The following is a 23,541-nucleotide window of genomic DNA, read 5'->3' as shown; positions in this document are numbered from 1 at the left end:
GCAATAATCTCTACAATTTACTGTAAGTGAAAAACAAGGCGTACAGCACGCTACTGTTTATGTGAAAAAAAAGTCTGCGTTAGCTGTTATGTGCACAGAATGCATCTGGGAGGGTCTGCTAGAAACTGCTTACAGCAGGCGCCTCCTGAGAAGAGGAGTGGTTACGGGGGAGACACACTTTCCACTACCACCCTTTTGTACCTAAAATTAAAACGGCTCGGGAGGACCACTATCTTCTTAAGCAGATGCTCCATTCCTAATGGCTCCTATTCAACCTGGGGCCGGCTGCAAGACCTCAGCCTTTTTCTGCAGGCACCACTGCCAAGCCAAGCTTCCTTCCTCCTGTGCTTGCGCAGCTGATTTAAAATAAATCTAAATGCAGGTCTCTCTACTTCTTTTTTGTTTGGGTGGGTTGGGGGGACCTCAAGAAATGACCAAAGCAGGCAGTTTTTATTCCTTTCCAACAAACAAACAATACATTTCTGAGGAATTGACACAACAAAGAAACTTGGTTTGGGTGCTTAATTAAGGAAGCAAGCGGAATCTGGGCTTAGGGTAGTTTGTTTATACAGTATGTGTCACTTAACAGGGATACATTCTGAGAAGTGTGCGGTTTGGAGATGCTGTCATTGTATGAACATCACTGTTAGGCAAACCTGGGAAGTACAGCCTGCTGCTCCTAGGCTACAAACCTGCGCGGTATGTTACTGGACTGAGTTCTCCAGGCAGTTGTAACACTACGGTGTTTGCTTTCCACGTCTTTTGAATTCATCCTGTTGGTTTCAGCCCACTGTTCCAAGATACTTTAGAATCTTGATTCTGACATTCACATATGAGCTTTTGTTCTCAGTAAGTGGTGCCTTCTGCAAACACTGGGAGTGTGGCAGGAACTGATAGCTGCTGAGCTGAGCCCGTGCAGATCCTAGAAGCCTGGGATTTAAGATCTCTCTCCAGATTTGCAGGCACGGGACGACCAGCTGGGGGAAGGAATACAAATGCACCCACTGGGCAATCTCTGAGGTCACTGATTTCCTCGTGGTCTCAGTCAGGAGGCATTCGATGTCTAACTGGAAACAAGGTATACTTTGTCCAAGGAATTTTCCTAGTGGCCTTCCAAATAGTTAACAACAAATTATTGTTGGTATTATTTACCGTATCTTATTCTTAGTGAAGGGACCAATTATTTTTCTAGGTGTTCTCCAACCCAGTTTAATGTTGTACTCTAGAATAAATTCTGGGGAAGTTCACCTCAAATGTCCCCTTCTCGAGTTTCCAGAAGCTACCTTTCCTGTTTTCTGAGTGTCAGGGTATTTGCAGCTGTCGGGCGCTACGGCCTCTCTCCCTTTTCTCGGCTGCCCTGGCAAGGGGTCCGGGTGTTATCCTCAAAGGTAGTTCAACACCTTGGGATCTGCACCTCATTTTAAATGGCTAGGTGCTTAGGTGTTTTCTTACTATCCTCTCCCCTATTTGGGGTTTCAACTTCCTAAGAACCTCGTTTTGCTTTACCCATCCCCCTTCGGACACGGATGTGTATTTCAAGCTGGAATCCACCAGGAGCTTCCCTAAGAGATATTTGCTTGTTCTTTGGAACTACAAGCTCCAGGAAGCCAGGAGAGTGGAGCCATTAGCACATTGTTGCCGCGTGGAATGAGCCAGTCTGAGAGGAAAACCAGGCAGAGGTGGGCAGACAGATGGATAAAAACGGAGTGCTGACACCCTAGTGGATTAGCCTCTGGCCATTTGTTACTTGAGCCAATAAATTCCTTTTCTTAAGCTAGTTGGTTGGGTTTCTGAGTAGGCAACCGAATATGCCATGTTGACTCTGTTACAAAATTAGGAGTTTCTGCTCCTTAGGTTTCATGTTTAACTCCTTAATTGGTTCCCCTACTTCATGCAGAAGAACAGGACTCCAAACATGGGCATGGCATATTGGAAATCCCCAGGCTTGCAGCCACAGGCCTGAGTGCTGGCTTTGCTACTTACCAGTCTTGGGTAAATCAGCCAGCCGGTCTGAGCTTCACTTTTGTACCAGGAAAATGGGGGGGATGTTGCTTACATGGCTGTTTTATGGGTTGTGGGTAATGGACGTATGGGCAGCACATGAGCAGGCCACCGTAAATACCCTGTTGTTAGGTGGCAAGTCCACTGGTCATCTCAAAGGCGGTTACTCTGTACATCGTCTACAGATGACGAGTCCCTTGTGTTCCCACACCGCTTTCCAGGCCACAGCTCTTAGCCATCGTGGCTTCCAGGTTTATCCTGGCCTTGACCAAGGCACCGGCAGGAATTCACGGGCTTTGGGAAAAGATGCAAGAGGAAGAGGCAGACAGGAATTTCAAAGCTCGAATAGAGGAGATGGAATTCCCTGTTTGAGACACTAGTGGAACTTTACGCCCACTTCCTATTCATAAATGCCCTGGTCTCCCAGCTTGGCTCCTCCTGCACAGGCTCCAGAGGAAGATCGCACACACACAGAGCAGCTGCTGGTGGGTCCAAAGGCGCAGAGCAGGTTGGAGAACAGGGGTGGACAGTTCAGGCTCAGGACACAAGGGTGTAGGACGCCAGGGCAAGAAGTCACACAGTCGCAGCTGTCCTCCAGACTCAGCTCCAGCCTATCTACTGCCTGCTGCGCTGCCCTCAGGCAGGGAAGACCTCAGGGCAGGGAAGACAGATAACGGGCTGCTGCAGCTGCTGAGCAGCGAGGATCCACCCAGATGGTACAGGGGAGTTGACAAATCCATCCAGGAGGCGTTTCTGAGAACCCAGCAGCGACTACTTAGAAATACAGGGGAGAGGAGGGAGGGTTCAGTCACCTCCAGCGCTGTCAGCTTGGGACATGGGGTGATAATGAAGTGTTTAATAAAGTTGGAGAATGCAAATACCCTGCAGGCTTGGGGAGAGGGGTGGAGATGTAATTCAATTTCAGGATCCATTCACAAACATTTGCTGAGTCCTCTGTGGTAGCTACTGTTCTGGGTGCTTATTCTTCAAATGCGGCTTTGAATTAAGGTTAGGAGGTGCAATTCCACTTGCCCTCAACTCTTCAGCCATCACTAACTCCATGGCTTCGCCCATGTTACCTGGGCTTGTATCCTCTCCTCTTAAATAGTAACAGCTACACACACCAAATATTTTCTCATACTGTACTAACTTTAATGGTCCAATAAGAGGGTCACTCTCGTTTAGAGATGAGGAGCTCGAGGCTTACAATGATCAAGTATCTTGCCCAAGGTATTGCAGCTGCTAGACCTAGTGACAGAGCTGGAAACTGTTCCCATTCCAGCCTCCTGCCTTCCAGCATCCTCGCTACCCTTACCGACAGTCTTGTGGCTCCCAGGCTGCTGGGTTTCAACACTTCCTGGCACATACTGCCTGGCAGGACAGTCACCACAGCGTGTCTCCGGAACTCAGTGTCTGTCCTTTCTCAGTGTACCAGGCTTTGTTCTACATATGGTCCCATCGAATCCTCCCACCAGTCCCAGGCTTCTCGTTCTCGTCACACTGCGTCCCTCCCTCCGTGCACAGGAAGCACCATAGGGAATGGGGGAGAAGCGCCGAACGCCCACGTGCCCTCCCCTGCCCCAGCACAGGCAACATTCAACTGAACTCTAAACGTGGGCCCCTTAGGGGGAGGAGAGGTGTGAGATACCGCCCTCCAGCGGGAGTGAGCAGTCTAAAGTGAGGTGTGGCTGTTGTTTCCATTTTCACCCTCCTTCTTCGTTTGTGGCCAAAGGACATTCTCCCCAGTCTTTTTGATGCCAGGAGGGCAGGGCCCCACACTGGACAGAAAGTGAGTAGGTACAATTCTGTTTCTTGTCCTTACTTAACCTCTGGCTCCTCACACTAGTCTGTTTGGAAATAAGCTGCAATACCGAACAGATTTTCCATGCAAATGTGGCACTACCAGAGAATGCTCCATTCTTCTGGCCGCCTCAGCAGGACGGAGGGTGGTATGGAAGGCCTCCTCCCGCCCAATGCCCCCTTGGAGACTGGGAGGGGCGGGGTCTGGTGCACTCTTTGCTCTCCCTCGCAGGAAGTTGGTGACTGACTCCTGCAGAGCACCTCCAGGTCGCACTTCTGTTACTCTCCCTCTTTTCCTTGACATGCCCTAAGGCACTGTTCTCCGACCATATTTTGATCAGAATCTATTTGAAAATATTTTTTTTCAAGGTTGCAGTACGTTGATTCAACAATTGTAAATTTGTATAAGTTGTAAAGTTATAAATTTGTCTGATTCCACACCAGGCATTTAGGCCTGGATTGCAGAGGAATCCACCTAGGAGACCAATGCAAAATGGGCTTTTCAAGATTTCATCTCATGGCCGCTGAGTCACAGCCAACTAGTACAGTGTGGTGGGGGCGGGGCGCTCCCCAAGACATCTCTTCAGGCAGCAAGTAGATGAGGACGCTGACTTATAGGGACAAAGTTGGTTGGAAGGAAAACGCTCTCAGCTGCTTTAGAAAATGAATCACTGTTATCAGATGTCCTCCTGAAAAGGAGGTAGTGGTGGCAAAACACTGCCTTTAATTTGCAACTTGGCCCCTAAGACAAAAATCAGATCCAAGATTCTGACTCTCTCAAGTCGGAAGCGACAGTAAGATGGGGCTCTAAGGGGCGGGGGGGAGGAGAGGTGAGACGTCACATGTGACATCCTTAGGTAAGCCTAAAAATCTCTGCAGAGGAGGTAAAACACCTATCCTTATCTATATTTAAAAAACAAAGCCACCCCAAGAAATTACTAACGCACTTAAGAAGGCAGCCTGAATGAACCCATCCAATATGCAAGGATGTTCTAGAAGAATCCACTGGAGTCCCCAATGTAGTAGAAACCCAAATAAAATGGACCGATGGGACTCCCAGGAGCAAATCCTTACTGCATAGCAACTTCACTGCCCAGCTGCATAAACCATCTCAATAGTCTAGAAGGGTAATGGTGGCCACTTCTATTTTCAGTTTCTTTACCTAGTTGCCATTCTGCAGAGGCGAGGACTGTTTCTGATTTAAGACTGTTCCCTTCGTCACCCTGTGGGAGGCCCGTTCTTGGTTCACTGCTTTGGCTGAAGTGCGTGGCCTTTTTCCTCAGGTGGATCACTGACTCACCATTTGGTTCACGGGCTACTTTCCCCCTCAGCATGCCATACCCTCCACGAAGCAGTAAATGCAACCTGAAACTCAGGTTTGACTCCAGCTCCGCCATGCGCTACGCAATCGTGAACAACTTAACCTGAACCTCACGGTCTGTATTTCTGAAGGGGGCGTAACTGCTCCCCCAAAGACTGCGAGAACTGAAACTCCCACGACGGGCGTGGCAGCCACTACTCCCCACGCCGTTCTCTCCTCGCTCCTTCACTCCCCATCGCACCATGGACTGACCCACTGCCCGCACTGCTGCTTGACCAGCTAACTTTTCAATAAAGCCCAGTGTTTTAGAGGGCCTGTTTGGAAGGGCTAAAAGTAATTTTTTTTTCCTTTAAGATTTCAAAGCAGAGCGAAGTAATGCCACTGCTGTGTAAGCCTTGGACTTGGATTTGGGTGTAGGTTGCATTCTGTCAGTTCAGTTTGCCTTGTACTATAGTTACGAAGACTCGGGGAAGGGAGGAGTTTTAAGGTGGAGACCTCCAGCTGGGGGGATTATGGAGGAGAGACTTATTTTAAAAAAGAGATGGCCCCAGAACTGAATCTTACCAGACAGGAAAAAGCTCAATGGGGAGAAGGAAAAGAGAACATTTCTAAAGTAGATTATTGCAAAGCCAAGGTATGTTTCTGTTACAGCAGGAAGATGGGATGTAGGGTCATGTTTAAACTTTATTTCACCCCAAGGCTACTTTTGTTCCCTGGTACTTTTACAGCCACCCTAAAAGTTCCAGGAAACCCCCGGTTCTTCAGGCAAGGCTTCGAAGACCATCACACTCCCCAGGAGGGATGCTTCCTGGCACTGAGCTCAGCACGGCCAAGGCAGACCCCTTGCCCAGTTTCACAGGTGCTGTTTACTACACAGTCCTTATCTATGTTATTTACATATACGAGTTCACTATTTTTACATGTGTTATCTTACTCAAATTTACTGGCCCCCGAATAAAGTTCAGACTTTTGATTACATTAATAACTTGTAAGATTTTGTGGAGAAACACAGGTATAGTACTCTTACTGGACCTATTGCTTGGATGCAGTTAGGGTGATCCGACTAGTACTTTGAACAATTCCAGGCATTGGCGAAATTTCTTAGCAGCCCAACTTGCATAGGCAAAAAACCCCAAAGCCTTGGCGCCCTCTGGTGGTAGACTGGTTCTCGAAATCGGACTCAACTAGGAATAGGCAGGCGGGTAAGAGCACAGAAGCCACAGGATAATAAACATGGCAGGTTTTCCTAGATCATCTTTACTTGAAGATTTTCTTGGAGTGGGGGTAAGACGGGTAATGCAAAACATTTTTATATTAAACAAATGCATATAATATTGAATAGAATATAAAATTCACATTACTTTTGGAGACAAAGTAAGAAACATCGAAGACATTTCAAGGTAAGCTACCCATGAGCTTCAGGCTGTATTGCTAAACCGGGAGGAGGAAGGAGGCCCCCGCATGCTCACTCCGGTGTTAGGGGCTGCTGCTTTGATCGCGAGGTCTGAGGAGCAGCGAATTAAGTGCTTACTCATTTGGCAACATCCTAGTGGATCACTTAAATACTTGAAACCATATGTGTCCTCATCTTAGAGCATTTTACCTGCTTTTAAAAGTCCTGAGTAAATAGAAGCTTTATGCTTGAGCTGAAATTCATTGCCTTCTGAAGAACCCCGTGGGCTGCATCGCCCGATAGGGAGTTACAAGTACACTTTCCAAGGGTGTCAGAAGGAAGGAAAAACAAACTACTCACCTTCTGCAACAACAAAAAGAAAACAAAAGAAAACTGAAGAAGAGTACATACAATTAGAGCTGTGTAAAGATGTCATTTAGGGACGGGCAAATACATAGCTTTTAGAGAAGGGGCTAGTGCCGTAGTATTTGCTTTTCACATTTTAAATGACAAGAATCTCTTTTGGGGGGGGAAGCCACTATGCTTCCTTTCCAAATCTTGCCTATTCTCTATCACTCTTTTTTTCTGCTGTTGGCAACAATTTATCACTTTGCAACAATAGAAGATGTGTATGCCTCACACAGAGATTTCCTAGGGTAATTTAGCAATGTATTGTCCCTTTTATGACATAGGAGAGACCGGGTTCGTCAAACATGCTTACAAGCATACAGAGGGAGGCAGGTTCTGGTGGATGCTGCTGAGTTATCAGGGTCATGACCTCCCACATAGTTTGCCTTACTAATTTTCTTAAGTTTCAGGGAATTATTTCTCGGGATTGTACTCTTCATTTTACAAAGCTCTGAATTAAGTAAGACTTAAATCACATGACAATCTTTAAGAAAATGAAACTTTTTCCTTTCTGTGTAAGTAAAATGAGAGGTCTGGAGCAAAAGTGTCCCATTTCAGAGTAACTAAAGAGGGACTCTTAGTGTTAAATTATGCTGTGCTGGGAAACAGAATAAAAAAGGCAGACACCAAACACCTCCATTTTCCCAAGATTAAATGATTATTTAAAAAGCGCGCCACACTGTATAGAAATCAACATTCTCTCCCATAATTCTGTGCATCTGGGACTATAGAAATGTCACTGTCCCTGTCCCACATCTTCAAATTAACATTCTCAGGTCACAACAATAAGTCTTCCCAAAGGGGACCTTCCGGAAAAACAAGCTATTTCCTCGGCTCATATTTCCCTGGAAAAAAAAAAATACAAATAAAGTCTAGTGTGAAATGAGGTCACCCAGTCCAAATCAGCAGGGGTCCCACAGGATGCTTCTAGGGACAGAACTGAAGGGCAGGACAAAACCGAGGCCAGCACTCCAGAGCGGCCATTTGTACCCTCTGACTCATGCTGAGCTTCTGTGGAATGAACTACAATTTTGCCACATGGGTAAGGCAAAAGTTAGTTTCTCATTTAGAGATTATTCCCAGTTTGGATTCTGGCTCTGCCACTTGCTAGCTGGGCTATCAAATGAGTCACTATGTATCAAGTGCTGAGAACAGTCCTAACGTTCAGTAAGAGCCAGCCTTACTTCTTTTTTAATGGAACAGCCTGGTGTTTAGGGAGTACTTAGGAACTCTTACGACTAATGTAATGATGAGTGAGCATAACTGAGGAGACTGCAGTTAGAGGGCCTGCCCACACACCCCACTCTTCCAAACACAGGCTGTGCAACCTTCAGTCATGTAACTGGTATTATTTAACTGTTCAAAGCCCTTTTCTTCACATGCGAGGTGGGACAATAAAAAACGGTACCCGCCTCCTATGGTCATTTTGACGATTACTAGTTGACAGGTGGAAAGTTGACAGTATCTTAGCATGATGCCTGAGATACGCAGTAAATTTCCAGCCAAGATCTGCTGTTGCCTTAAGCACTTATGGGACCAACTGTTCCCTAGGTAAGGTGTCTCATACCCTAATACATTTTCTGTCTGTTTTCTTACTATATAGAAGGGGGTTAGTTAGAAGGAAGGGAAAGAAGGGCCACCTTTCCTTTTAAATTGGGATAACAGTAGGAGAGTGTAAAACTCAGAATGAAACCCAGAGCGTTCGTGTTAGGTCTGTATGAAAATCACTCAAGACTTCTAGCGTGGATTCAGAGGGGCTTGCTGGGCACGCACACTGAGCCAAAGCAACCACAGATGCACTTGGGCCTTTTCGTTTGACTTCAGGCTGGGGAAGCCTGAGCTCTGCGAACAAGGGCCTTTCCCCTATGTATCACTAGCGCTACAAGGTACTGCAACAAGGAGCTTCTCACACACTTTGTTCTGCAGTCCTACGAAAAGTGCTTCCCACTCACAAACAGCTTTACACTGATGGCCCTTTTAAGCGATCCTGTGTTAAATTAGCACACAGCCATTATTTTGTCTCTTAATAAAGCTTGTATCTCACAGCAATAGCAAACAATAAACTAGAGTCTGGACGAAATCATGCACTAACAAGACTCTAGAAAAGACCAGCTCTAACGACATCATCGTGAACAAATAATATCATAAACGACTTATCTCTCTGGTTCCTTTCTACTACACTGTAGGAGAGCACCTGAATATATAAGGAGTGTCGGAGAAGTTACCAAAAGGTGAGGCTGAGAAACAAAAATCTGGAACCAAGGCTGTCCTTTTTAACAACCAGGATAACTATCTGCCCAGAGCCTCTGTGATTTGAATGTTATCACGCAACGGCTTCTGGATCCCATCTAGGGATTCCTACTTCTTCATTATCCCTCCTGATGGTTTCTAAGCAGCATGTTACCACTATGCCAGAGCGACATATGGAACATTGTAAAGGGCACAGTAACTGGCAGCTAAAAGCTAAGCTACAAGAATTAACCTCGGATTCCAGTGACATTTTTTGAAAGAATGAACAAAAATGAAAGAGTAAAATATATTTGGGGACGGGGCAAAAGCAGGAGAGACAACGACAGAAGTACCTCTTTCTGTAGCACGCACCAGCAGTCTATCCAAGAGTTATATACTGGGGAGTAAGGAGGGCATCCACCAGCAAGCCTGAAACAGAACAGAAGACGAGCCATTCAAGTCAGTGTGTACAAAGCATTCGCTCAAGAGTTCAGTAAATCTCTGTCAAAATATTCTCCTGCCTAGACGTTTCCCCGAAAGTCAATTTAGTTCCAACAAATTTCCCTTCCTTATATTTAGATTTTGAATCAATGAATAAACAAAAATTTCAATCAGTTACATATTTTCTAAAACGCCTAGGTTTTTAATTTGTGGACATAGAAAACTCTGGAACACAGTGCTGATATGACTGAAGAGTGGGAAAAAGGGATTTAAGAAGGGCGTGGTGTTTAAAAGAACCTAAACGTTAACAATGGATAGGAAGAGTGGTGACTACTTGCTCTTACTCAGGTATAATCACTTCCTCTCCAAAAACTGTCAGGAATCACAATATGGTTAACTCATCCTGCAAGTATGCTCTGGGCTAAAACACGGCAGGGCTCTCCAACTCACAAGCCAAACAATGTGGCAGGATACGAAACACGACAGCTGCGCTCGAAACCCCACCCTCCGCCCATTTGGTAGCGCGTTTGAAAACAGCGCCTGTGCGTCTGATGGCACACTGCACCAGGGACTGCACGGGAGCAGCGTCGAATCGACGGGCGGAACCTGTCCAATTCCAAATGGCCACTTGCCTTCCAGTGGCAGGAACTCACTGGTGTCCATCATCACACCTCCACCCACCCTTCCTGCCCAATACAACGACAGGTTAAGAACTTTCCATGGACCAATTTCCTATTTTCCTTTCTTTAATACTTTCTCCATGAACCCCCTAGGAAGAACAGGTGTAGGTTGTTGTTCAATCCCTGATAACACCTTTTGTAACTTTTTATTTCGTTGTTTTGAGAGACAGAGAGGAAGGAAACAGACAGACACCGACTCTTTGTCTTTGACTCTTACTGATGCACTCACTGGTTGATTCCTGCATGTGCCCTGACCAGAGATCAAACCTGCAATCTCGGTGTGTCACGGTAATGTGGTAACCAACTGAACTCCCTGGCCAGGGCTCTTTTGTAACTTTCAAGAAAAAGAGGGGAGAGATTTAAAACAAAGGAAAATGTGAATATAGAATAATTTGATAATTACCCTGCCCTTTTCAGAATAGGGCCTCTACTGGCCAGTGTGTACTAATACTTGACAAATATTATTCATGCCTTTCCCTATTCCAAAAAATGAAACGAGCCCTGGCTGGTGTAGCTCAGTGGACTGAGATCTGGCCTGTGAAGTGAAGGGCTGCCAGTTCTATTCCCAGTCAGGACACAGGCCTGGGTTGCGGGCCAGGTACCCAGCTGGGGGTGTGCAAGAGGCAACTGATCGTGTATCTCTCGCATGCCGATGTTCTTCTCCCTCTCTTTCTCCCTCCCTTCTCCTCCTCTCTCTAAAGTAAATAAATTTTTAAAAAAGAAAGAAAGAAATCAGGTGGTTGCTTATGACATAAATTAATGCCACTGCTGGTCCCTGAGACACACAGAGAAAAATAGAGGAAATCTGGGAACAGCATCAACTGTACTTTCATCCCCCACATTTCCACCAGGACTGCCCTGACTCAAGCACACAGGCAGCCACTACCAGGCTGAGAAACGCAAAGCACTCACCCACAGTTGTTGACAGCCATGAGGTTGGAGACAAGCACAAAGGGATAGGTCAACATGCTGGCAAAAAACTGTAGAACAGCAAAAGGCAGCGAAGTTATTAGGCCATTCCCAGTCTTCTTTCTTCGATTCTTTCTTCTCCCTTACAGCCTAGTGCCTCTGTGGCTCAATGCTCCGACACTGGTTTTGCTTTCTCAGAATCCCAGGAAAGACTAAATACATTTTTGAGCCTGGAGATGCTTCCTTCTCTTGATACACCACTACAGCTAACATGTTAACTAAAGGCCAGAAGACTTCTCGTATTCTGTGGTTGAGTCCGCATTCAAATAAAACTGAACTATAATATTTAAGAGAAAAAGCAATATAACTAAATATTATTTGAAAACGGCCCTGAAGTAAGAAAATGTAAGCACCCTTCCAAAGACAATGGAAAAGCCTTCCAAGGTCAAGTGCAGGAGCCTGTGTCTAGAGTGCATGAGGTTCTCCACAGCAGGCCCGTGGGCAGCAGGGAGAGGCAGGCCTGAGAACCAGGGACGGCGCTCTGCTGAGATAGGCCCACGTGCCCCCGAAAGCCGAACGCCGCAGCATTGGGGCTCGTTATCACTGACGCTATGCCGCACAGGCTCTGGGTTATTCTCACCTCTGACAAACACGGGCAAATCCGAGTTTCCTGTGAAACTTCTGGCTGCTTAAAGCAGTGATAACACAGGCCCAATTTAAAACAAAACAAAACAATGCCTAGATGGTCAAAAGGATTTTTAAAAAAACTCACTCCTGTGACAGCTTGGGAATAACTCTTCATTTCATTCATGGTGGACACCTAGAGCAGGAAGAAAGCCTGTGTTAGAATGAGTAAAAATAGCAAGCTATTAACAGTTAACTGTCCCCAAACATATCGATATATTTTTTTCCTTTTTTTATTTTAATTTTTTATTGTCATTCAGTTACAGTTGTGTGCCTTTTCTCCCCATCCCTCCACCCCACCCCAGCTGAACCCCCCTCCCTCCCCCACCTCCACTCTCCCCCTTGATTTGGTCCATGTGTCCTTTATAGTAGTTCCTGTAATCCCCTCTCCTCACTGTCCCCTCCCCATTCCCCCCTGCCCATTGTTAGATTGTTCTTAACTTCAATGTCAATATATTCTATTTCTAAATTATCCATTCTTTGACAGCTTGAAACTTAACTTCAAGGGTGAAAACATAAAATACTGATTATGAGCATAATAAGGCAGTGGTCCAAATGATCCACCTGATTCAACACAAGCAGACAAATCCATAGTAAATGAATTTATAAGATGGCTTAGGAGCAAATGTAATGGCTTCAGGATGTCAAAAGAGAATGAGACTGGTAACCTTGTCCCACGTCCTAGAAATACAACCCCCAGAAACCACATTTACGGTACACCTGAGAGACAGCCACTACCTCCCTGCACCCGCAGCTGTGCACCCACAATGCTTACAACACGGACTTAGTCCTGCTCCTGGGTGTGTTCTACTTCCCACCATGCTGTGGGGCTGCCTGGGTACAAAGAGGCCCTCAGCTGCGGAGGCAGGGGAAACATTACTTCTAGGAAAGGCTGATTTGCCAAACCTCCCAGATTGAGGTTCCTAGAAAGCCCAAGACAGGGGTCCCCTTAACACTTCAGATGAGACGAAACACCCTGAAAGCACAACACAACTGTCCTGCTTCTTGCTGTCCTCTCAAGTGAGGGAGTGATGAAGACGTGGCTGCCTCACAGCACAGAGGCAGAGACAGCTCTCCCGGGCTTCCTGCGCTACACCCCTGGCCTCTTTAGGTGCATCTCTGTATGGTGGGTAGTACAGGCTGTCCCGTTAGTCTCTGCGCTAACCCTTGACTGAAGTTTGGCTCTGCAACGATGAGCCTGGTGCCTAATGGACTGCCATCTTGCTTCAAAGCTAACCGAGCTGCTGGGTTGGCAGCCGCACCCCTCGCCCAGGTCCCGACCTACCCCACTGTCCAGCGCATAGGTGTTGACAAGGTAGGCCAGTGAGTTACAGAGCCACAGAGAAATGATGTCACCTAGGAGGCGAGGAATAAGACCCCTACATGAAGAAACAATAAAAATGAAGAAATGTGATCAGTAAAAAGGTAATCCACTCCATACAAGCAGTTCCCAAAGAATTCAAGCTTTCAAAACATTCCAGAATACTGAAGAGACATCAAATACCAGAAGCTAGCCCTCATAACTAGTTTGTTCTAGTCGATACAACTGTACTTGATGCTTATCTCTAATGATTTCATTCCTTTTTTAAAATGCAGGTCAGCTCTACTGCTAAGCTATGACCAATGGCTCACCTTACTATTAATAACCATAAGCAGGGAGGCCCCAAATTTGCCCACTTTGGAGAAGGGGCTTAAATACGGTTTTTACTAAACTGTATTTGATATTCAAAGTTGGCAGGGCAAAGATGAGGAAAATTACAGACTGAGAATGGCCCAAACCCAGACACAGGTGAGGGACACAAAAACCCGTTTCGGGAGTCGCGGTGGTCTAGGTGAGGCAGCACGGGGTAGGGGTAGACATTACCCCACAGACAGAAGACCAGGGGTCAAATGTCACTTCTGTCACTTATCGGCTCTATGATCGGCAGCAAATGAACTTCCCAGAGCATCCATATTTTTTAATCTCTAAAATGAGAACAATAAACGGCTGTTCTGCCCATCTTCCAGAGTATTTATGATGCACAAATAAATCAGTTTGTAGAAACACTCTGAAAATCAAAAAGGATTATTTACTTAATAATGAAGTTTTTATTATTATTAAAAAAGCCCGGGTGGCAGCCTTAAGTTCTTTCAAAGTAAGTCCCAGGGAATTTATACAGCTTTGCAAAAACGTATTCTCTCAGGATAAGGAAGCTACATGTTAGATGATTTCCCCCGTTCTCAAAAATTAATTTCCCTTATTTTATCAACGATACCTATTGGAAACTTACTATAAGGGTAGAAACTTGGAATGAATTCACTTGTTAAAACAAACACACACAACTCTCATTTTGAATGCTTTAGATAACCGGAAGCGAAAGTCTGGGATCTAAGCCGGCTGGGTCTAAACAGAGCCTCACAGGAAGTAAACCCAGAAAGCACATTCTCCTCAAGGGTTAAATAAACAGTCATGTCCTCCTTTTCTTTAAAGCGCTCCACTTACAAAAATCACACCCACAAATTGCAATTTACTCACGCAAAAAATCCTAGCATGCCCTCTTCCCGATAGATGGTGACTATGGAGTCGCAAAGTCCACTGGGTACAGAGGAAGGAAAGGTGAAATGCATTAAGATTATTTTGAAGCTATTTTTAAAAAACATTCAATTGTCACTTTTGACAAGGTCAAATCTACATCCTCCCTGCCCCTTCTACCACCCTCACTCTGCACAGACAGTTGAATTTGGACACGAAGTGGAGGTGCTACTACCTGAGGGTGTAATCACATGGAGTCAGTGTGAATTTGGCTTCGGTGTCTCTGTAACTTATTGTGAGATCCCAGGTAGGCTCCTAAACCTGCCCAGGCTATTTTCTTCTATCTACTAGTTTCTTTGCAGATCAAACGATGTAAGACATAGGAATTTGTTCTGTAAACTCTAAGGTAACATAACACTGTAAAGCACTATTATTTTAATACTTTGGCTTCAACAGATCTTGAACACTGGAAAACAGAAACACGTACCAGTACTTGGATTCTCTGCCAATGAACTGCACCATGGACCTCAGGGTGATCACTACAGAACACAGAGAAAAAACTACATTTTTTAAAACTACATGAGACAAATTTTGATAGATCTAAGACAAAAAAATAAAAAGGGTTTTTCCATCCCAAAAGACACTTGCTATGTGGATAAATTGGATAAAAGCCAAAACAAGCACAAACAACACGCAGGCAAGGCACTTCACGGAGCTCCCGAGTCAACCATCGAAGCTGCCAGGAGAGGCCGTGTTACAAAGAAACGGGAAGGAATCACACTTCGGTTACCAACTGCAAACGTACCGTGGAAGGGATGCGTGATGAGGGTAGCAGCGGAACGGGCCATCATCTCTCGTGTTGTCTAGAAACAATCAACACACACTTCTGAAATCTAAATAAACCACTCTCAGGTCCCTGTGAGAAGTAAGGTGGGTGGGCCCCGTGGGATAAGGAAGTGAGTGACGCAGCACCCTGCCCTGGAGTCAGGGGCAGTAAGTAGCTCGAATGCCTACAATATACACACTGTCCTTCTATCACACCTTCCACTCGTGGATTTCACTGTCGTTATAGTTACTTCTCAAAATTTCTCTGCAAAGATTTGTTATCTTCTCAATTTTATAGGTAATAAAAACAAAAGCAAAGAAACTGGGAGGGTCACCAGCAAATCGTCACTGAGCTGGAATAAAACTATGAGGCCTGTAGTTACATTATTAAGTTGCTTTCTCATTGTGAGTGACTTCAGAGACTCTGATACCTACACTAGACAAAAGTCAGGCTCAATTTAATCTGTACTGACATCTCTGTGGGAACAGAACTTTGATTTGCTTTTTGAACACAACCCTATAGTTATTTTAGAGCTGATGTATTTACCCTTCTGTTTACAGGACTCCATAAAAAGATAGTAAAAAAAGTTAAATTACAAAACTTGGAGGTAGTTATAAACAGAGCAGGTCTATCATTCTTTTTTACATTTGAACATTATCTTTAATCATTTAGTTAAGACATTCCTCACTCCTCTTCCAACAGCCATTCTGAAAACATCCTATGGTATAGGATGGGCTAACTAAAGTTAGGAAAACAGCCCTGGCTGGTGTGGCTCAGTGGACTGAGTGCCAGCCTGCGAACCAAGAGGTCGCTGGTTCGATTCCAATCAGGGCACATGTGTGGGTTGTGGGTCAGGTCCCTGGTAGAGGGCACACAAGAGGCAACCACACACTGATATTTTTCTTCCTTTCTTTCCCCTACCCTTCCCCTCTGTCTAGAAATAAAGAAATAAAATCTTAAAAGAAAATACAAAATGACTATTAATACATTTACTTTTATAGAAAACCAAGTTGATTCATCTTAGTAAGGTGTGTTTTGGAATATGTATTTTAGATGACAGCATTTGCTAGGAAATTGTGAAGTCACTAAAGACCATTAGACAAGGTAAAGACTAAGAAATAAAAGAGCAGTTCTAAAAGCCATCAATGGCTTTTAAGTACAGGTATGATAAGTAAGTAAGAAAGTACTTAAGTGAGTGAGTGTCAGGAATGAAACAAACTCCAATGGCAGGACACGGGAGTGAGAAATGGGTAATGAGGAATATGCCAAAGCCAGAATAATGTCCTAACGGCGTTTCTGGGTACATAATATCCAAACACAAAGGGTCTGGCCCCTATTTTAACACTTCTGTACCAGAGGATTTCAACTCTAACAGAAGATTTTCAGAAGAAACCAATTTAATTTAAAGATCAAACGAGCCCTGACTGGTGTGGCCAAGTAGGGCGGGTGTCGTCTGACAACGTGAAAGCTTGCCAGTTTGATTCCTGGTCAGGGCACGCGCCTGGGGTTGCGGTTTGGTCTCTGGAAGATGGTGTGTGCGTACAAGATGCAACCAACTGATGTTCCTCTCCCTCTCATTCTCCCTCTCTTCCCTCTCTCTAAAAAATAAATAAATAAAATCTATAAAAAAGAAATGAAATGAGTGTGCAAAATTAGTTTCCTTGAAATGCATCTATTCTAAATAGCAAGCAAACCTTTTCCACTCTCTCTTTTTTATGTTATACATACAGTGCACCCCAGTTACATTGAAGTTTAATTTCATTTGGAACAGACACTGCACATATAGGCCCGGATCCCGAATCTACCACTGCCACCTTGCACACCCTCTGATTTAGGGAAACAGCACGGGACAGAACATCTCTTACCTCCTTGATAACTCGGTCGAAGGAAGATGAGACTTCTTTCTGCACATTTCCAGGACCTAACTCCTGGAAATCAAATAAGAGAAGACAGGTATCTTGATGGTTTTAAATAGAACTGTTCAAACAGGAGCCCACCCTGTATGTCAACACTCACTGAGGCTCAAGGGAAACTGACCGCCTATCCCTCCTCCTAAACAGGGCCAGGAGCAGCAGCCTGACAGGGAAACGGGCCCACGCATGCAAATCGGCTCCGACCTACCTCAACCTTGTCACTGTCCTGGTAATGCTGCAGAGGAAGAGAAAGGAAAAGAAGGGAGGATTAGGGCTACCACAGTGTCACTGAGAGAGGACATAACATAAAAACCCTGTTGTTAGAAAGTAAAGGCTGACTGGTTTTATTCTTGCTGTAAATCTTCAATTAACTTCTAATTAGTTAATCGTTAAGTAAGTATCTCTAAGACAATTTTGTTGCTAAGTTTAACATACTGGTCAGCTGAAGGGATGAGCAAAATGCTCACGAGAACTCTCATCTAAAAGAAAAAGGAAAACAAATATCCAAGAACGTCATCTACTAAACATACATTTAATAGAAAACAAATCAGTAAAAACATAGCCTAGGACTAAGGCGATGGAAAAAACCTCATGGCTTTTTTGTGGAAAAAGCAGGACCAACACCAAATTAGGGCAAGACTCTTTTCTTCACTGCACAAAAGAACAGAGAATCAGTGCTAAGTCTGAATAGCCGGGATCGCCCCACTTTGTCTTTCGTATCTATTTCCAAAACAAGTAAGAGATTTTTCCTGTATCAGAGAAGAGAACATGAATACCTCTGGAGCTATACTGAAAGGGGAAATGTTATTTGTCGGGTATTTCAGAATAATAGAGAGGCTAGGTGAAATGAAGGAATCAGACAATGAAGCTCCTAGTCACACCAGGTTAAAAAAACAGAACCACTTTCTTTTGTAAGAAGAATTGCTTTTAAAGATCAGAAGATCAGCCTTGACTAGTGTGGCTTAGTCGACTGGGCTTCATTCCTCAAAGCCAAAGGCGGCCGGTTTAATTTCTGGTCAGGGGACATGCCTGAGTTGCAGGTTCGGTTCCCAGTTGGGGCGCGTACAAGAGGTAACGGACTGATGTTTCTGTCTCACATTCATGTTTCTCTCTCTCTCTTTCTCCCTCTTTTCCCTTCTCTCTTAAAATAAATAAATAAAATCTTAAAAAAAAAAAAGAGTAAGAAAATAACTGAAGGGTGAAACAGTTTCCGTGTGAAGAACTAACTGGAAAACCTCTCTAATTCACACCAATGAAGGCTGGAAAGCACTTACAAATCTAAGCCACTTAGATCTTGCAACTTTTTAACAGGATCAAGATTTGCTCATGAGATGATGAAGCAGTAGAATTGGGGCAACTGTTAAAGCCTAAAAAAGTACAAGGAGGCTGTGTTGAGTACTAACTGAATAAGCAGTTAGTAAGCATTTGAACTTTAGCGTGTCTGATATATTATACAAGTTCAAATTACTATACAGATTTGGCTGGCATACACTACTGCATTTCTGATTTATAACACAGACGGTAACACCCTTGGTGCCCGTAGGAGACAATAATGCACAAAACACCCCATCGGTTTTATAGTCTCAACCATCCTCATGCTGAACCACCTTCCCATGGACTGTTCTAAATGGTACAGGATTTGTATTCATAACACCTTTATAAATAGAGCAAAGGGCAATGCTGTTTAACCTACATTGTAATTGGTGCAACTGAAAAACCACTGCAATCAAAATTATGTTCTAGCATCTGAAGTTAAAAGAAGCTGGTAAAACAAAAGCATCTCTAAAAAAAGAAATGTAAGTTTGATATTTTTAAAAACATTATGAAATATCTCAAGCATACAGAAAAATTAAGAAAATAATTCACCTACATATCCACTACCAAGGTTAAACAGACATTAACATTTTGCCCTTTTTTCTTAAGATCTCTTGCCTTTTTAAAATACCACAAATACAGCTAAATTCCACCCTCACCTCCCCTTTCCAAAAGTAACCACTACCCTGCAGTTGATGTACACTTTAGTGAGGTTTAAAAAAAACCAAAAAACTTTCAGCCCTGGCTGGTGTGGCTCAGTGGACAGAGTGCTGGCCTGTGAACCAAAAGGTCACTGGTTGGATTCCCAAGCAGAGCACATGCCTGGGTTGTGGGCCAGGTCCCCAGTTGGGGGCGTGTGAGAGGCAACCAACGGATTCAATGTTTCTCTCTCTCTTTCTCCCTCCCTTCCCCTCTCTCTAAAAATAAATGAATAAAATTAAAAAAAAACTTTCAAATTTATGCAAATACGACAGAGGTATGGAAACAGTGTACAAAATATAAACGCACGACACAATAAATAAGGAAAAGGCAAATATCACATACTCACGATCCAGGTCAAGGAAAATCATTTTCATTACCCAGAACCCCCTGCATTGGTCCCTCTTTCTCTCCCTCTCCCCATAGATAAACACTATCCTGACTTTTATGTTTATCTTGTTCTTTTTGTTATTGTTCAAGATATATTTGTAACAGAAATCTTCTAGAGGTTAACTCTAAAAATGAAAAGAAAATAACTTTAGAAAGAAATAATGTTCCATCAGCTTCCTTCCTCCTTCACAGAAATAAAGTAAGCTATAAGGAGATGAAATAAGTGAATTTAATTTCTGTCCAGGTGATCAAATAAGTGTATTTAACATCTGCTCAGAACAACTAGTTCAGAGGAAGAAGATTGTGTATATCGAAATCAGTTTCTTCATTTCGCACAAATTCCCCTTGCTTCCCAGGAAAGAATGAAGAATGGGTATTTCATGTAAATGTCTTTCAAGATAAAGAAAGGCCATGGTTATAAACGTACCTTTGGAATTGCTCGGAATCAGTACAACAAACCGCATAAAAGATAATCTAGCCCTGGCTGGTTTAGCTCAACAGACTGAGCACAGGCTGCAAACCAAAGGGTCACAGGTTTGATTCCTAGTCAGGGCACATGCCTGGGTTGCGGGCCAGGTTCCCCGTGGGAGGCACATGTTTCTCCCCCTCTCTTTCTCCCTTCATTCTCCTTTCTCTAAAAATAAAATCTTAAAAAAAAAAAAAAAAGATAATCTAAATCTGTGGGGGGATTACCTGATGTTCTTCTTACCTGTAAAACTTTGCCATGGACCACGGTCCCAAGAACTCCTGAACACAGTCTTGGAGTTAGGCCTGTGAACAACCCACGCTTCCCATCGATGCTTGCAATGTACTGAGCTAAAAAACAAGTCAGAAGTTGAAATTCTAGTTGAAGAAAATGGTAACACAGACATTTCAAGGAAACATGTTTTCTCTATATTTTCTTTCAGTAGCTCCTGCCCGTCATGATCCTCAGTGCCGCCCGATTCCGAATAAATCCAAGATGCTTACCGTAAGAGAAGAGACCAGGAAGCTGACACACTTGCCGCCCAAAAATGTTTCGTCCTACTGTTGGAGGGAGAGGTTCATATCCCACCTTTCAAAACAAGAGAATATATCAATACTAAGCAATATTCCCATGAATGCTTTGGTTGCAAGGTCTTGAATTAAGAACAAAATTAGGGTTAATATGTAACACACGTTAAAATGCAGTGTATGTTTTCCAAGGCAATGATGAAGCATCCTCCTTGTCAGTTTTTCTTTTGTTGACTGGTAAGACTGGTTTTCTTTTGGTTCGAATTCTATAAAGTAAGCTATTTAGCTGAGACAGACTAACATCAAATTGAAAACAGAATAAGGGAATTTTGTGTTAGGAAGGCAAATATTTACTGAGGAGGTTCAACAGTTATTTTCTGAAGAAAATCTAGCACACTTCATATAGCTGGACAAAATGAGAAGACTGAGCTGTCAACTTCATTTTTGGTTAGTAAGATAAAACACTCAAAAGGCAAATGCAGACATAGCTGGAAAATTCACTCGGAAAATAATTATAAACTAAGACCACGTTAAAGAGCAGACTGTCATTAACAATCTAATGAAGGGCATTTTAGAGTTAATGATTGTTATTTCTACAACAGAGTCTTTTTAGTATTAAAGAGCTACCTGAGAGAATGAAAACGCAGTAGGACATTGTCTGGGCTCTACTGCTGTGATTGTTAACCCTCTCAATTAAATCACTCCCAACTGAGCTCCCTGAAAGTGTCGTTGTGCAACTGTTTTTAAAAACTGCGTATCTGAGCCCTGGCTGGTGTGGCTCAGTGGACTGAGTGCATTCGGGTCTGCGAACCAAAGGGTTGCCTGTTCAATTCCCAGTCACGACACATGCCTGGGTTGCGGGCCAGGTCCCCACTAGGGGGCACGTGAGAGGCAACCACACATTGATGTTTCTCTCCCTCTCTTTTCTCCCTCCCTTCTCCTCTCTCTAAAAAAAATAAATAAAATCTTAAAGAAAAAAAACCCACAAAGCTGCATATCTGGGAATTTCACTGAAACCCCTGAGACACTCAGCAACACATAGAGAGCTTTGGCCATCACTGGAAAACCTTCTGGAAAAGTACTGAGCAATGGGCTCATAGCAGCTTCACTACAAAATGCTACCTGCACAGACACTATGTAGCTACAAACGTGCCAATTCTGGTTTAGGCAACACAGTGCACTTTTCAATTCAATCAACCTCTTTGTTCTCGGTTGAAATCACTTAATTTGGATTAGCATCAACTCAAGAATAAGAAATGTGGTCCTTCCCAGTGTGTTGCATATTTTTGCAGAAAGGTAGATTGTGTGGACCGGAGGGCTTCTAAAAGCCGCTCCCTTCCTTGGAGCAATGCATGATGTAATTATGTCAACTCTCAACAAAGGTTTAAAAAATGAATGACCTGCTCCTCACAGGGAAATTTACAAAGACAACTGCATATACTAACTATCAGTTTATCACTAAAACCTGGCCTACTTGCCTGTGAATATAAAATACCATTTAAAAATCATCTTACAGCAGATTGGAAACTAACGTATATGCTTAAACAAGCTAAAACTCTTTCAGCTGAACTGATTTCCAGCTCAGACAGATGTGATTTTCACTGTCAGGAGCCACATGGGCTGCTGTTGTTGAGGGTGCCCAGGGGATCCTTCCGAAATTTGACTCGGCCACCACTTCATTATCACTTATGAATGAGCTCCTGTGTTTATCTGGGTATCTGGTGCTAAAATCTCGGAACAGACAGAATAGCAGCAGTAACAGTAGCAAAGAAAATAAATAAAAATAATGGTCATAAAATGTTGGCTCCCTCTAATTTCAAATTTCAACAGATTTCGTGTCCTGAGTTTGGGGCGGGGAAGGAGGTGAATGCTAATTTCAGAGGGGTGAAAGAGTAGGTCTGGGGAGCTCTCGCTGGCGACCGGCCAAGATCAACCTCAGGGAAGAAAAACCAAAGTTCAGGGGAGCCACGGGCAGGGCTGGGCGGCAGTTGGCTACAGGGAATGGAGCGGGCCTCACCGCTGGGCGGAGGGGCGACAGCTCGAGCACGCCCGCAGGCAGTCGGAGGGCGGCGGGCGGTGGAAGTTGCCCCTGGGGGAAAGGACAGGGCAGCAGAGGAGCAGCATCTCGTGGGGCTGAAGGCCAGGGAGCTGGAGCGGCGACCACAAGGGGCGCCGGGCGGCGGGGAAGCGAATGGCAACGACTCATACCTGGATGAGCACCTTCACGTACATGAGCGGCTGGGACAAGATGGTGAGACCGGAGCCCAGGAGCACCTGACTGGCCGCGTCCGCCATGATGGCACCCGCGGACCGACAGACAGACGGAACCACCAAGCTACCAAGCCAGCCCCGGATCACGTGCCAGGGCCTCTAGCTTCTCTGGCCCCGCCCGCGGCGCGCGCGCACGCACACACAGCGCGCGCCTCTCCTCCCAGTCCCCGCCCACCGCCCCGCCCTGAGAAACGGCAAGCGCTCGCGCGCCGGCCTAGGGGTCTGGGGCGCATGCGTTTGGTGGTGGGATCCGCGCCCTCCTCTGGGAAAGGCAGTTTGTCTTGCGCCTGCGCAGGCAGGAAGCATTGGGAAGAAGAACGGGCGTGGTCATTGGGTGTGGGTGACCCTGAGAGCCAAGGCAAGGTCAGAAGAATACTAAGAATTGAAAGAATTCTTCCTTTTGACTCGCCTCTGTGCTTTGCATCAGCAACATAAGGTCCAAAGGGCATTCAGCCTCAGAACCATAAAAAAAATCTAATGGCCAACAAAAACTAAGTTTGGTATCCATCAGTGGGTTGCTATTCATGGATTCAATTAATGTTAACGTCTCAGAAATGCCTTCTCTAATCTCTATTTCCTAGTATATCGTTCTGCAGCACATATCGTTGCAATTTATCTGTTTGTCTCCTCCTTTAGACTATAAGCTCCATGATTTCAGGAATTGACACGGCCTTTTTCATTGTGTATTCAGCCCTGCACATAACAGGTGCTCGTGAATGAGCAAATACTTTAGTGCCCATCAGGCTACGGGCTATTA

The 23,541-nt window shown here is 44.5% G+C and overlaps 1 protein-coding gene across 1 annotated transcript; it reads right to left on the bottom strand.

Annotated features, from left to right (window-relative positions):
- Positions 1-6,451: 6,451 nt before the first annotated feature.
- On the bottom strand, positions 6,452-22,925 carry MTCH2 (mitochondrial carrier 2). Its single transcript, XM_024558892.3, has 13 exons — positions 22,722-22,925; positions 20,490-20,574; positions 20,230-20,336; positions 17,326-17,352; positions 17,070-17,132; positions 15,184-15,241; positions 14,866-14,917; positions 14,382-14,441; positions 13,152-13,245; positions 11,955-12,002; positions 11,186-11,253; positions 9,506-9,581; positions 6,452-7,768 (listed from the first exon to the last, which is right to left on the bottom strand). Exons 1-13 carry the CDS (start codon positions 22,806-22,808, stop codon positions 7,682-7,684), a joined length of 912 nt encoding a protein of 303 aa, XP_024414660.1. The 5' UTR covers positions 22,809-22,925; the 3' UTR covers positions 6,452-7,681.
- Positions 22,926-23,541: the final 616 nt, after the last annotated feature.

The sequence above is a fragment of the Desmodus rotundus genome, chromosome 5, assembly GCF_022682495.2.
Source record: "Desmodus rotundus isolate HL8 chromosome 5, HLdesRot8A.1, whole genome shotgun sequence".
Taxonomy (NCBI): Eukaryota; Metazoa; Chordata; class Mammalia; order Chiroptera; family Phyllostomidae; genus Desmodus; species Desmodus rotundus.
The sequence above is the reverse complement of the archived record's forward strand: the minus strand, read 5'-3'. Positions and strand labels throughout refer to the sequence as shown.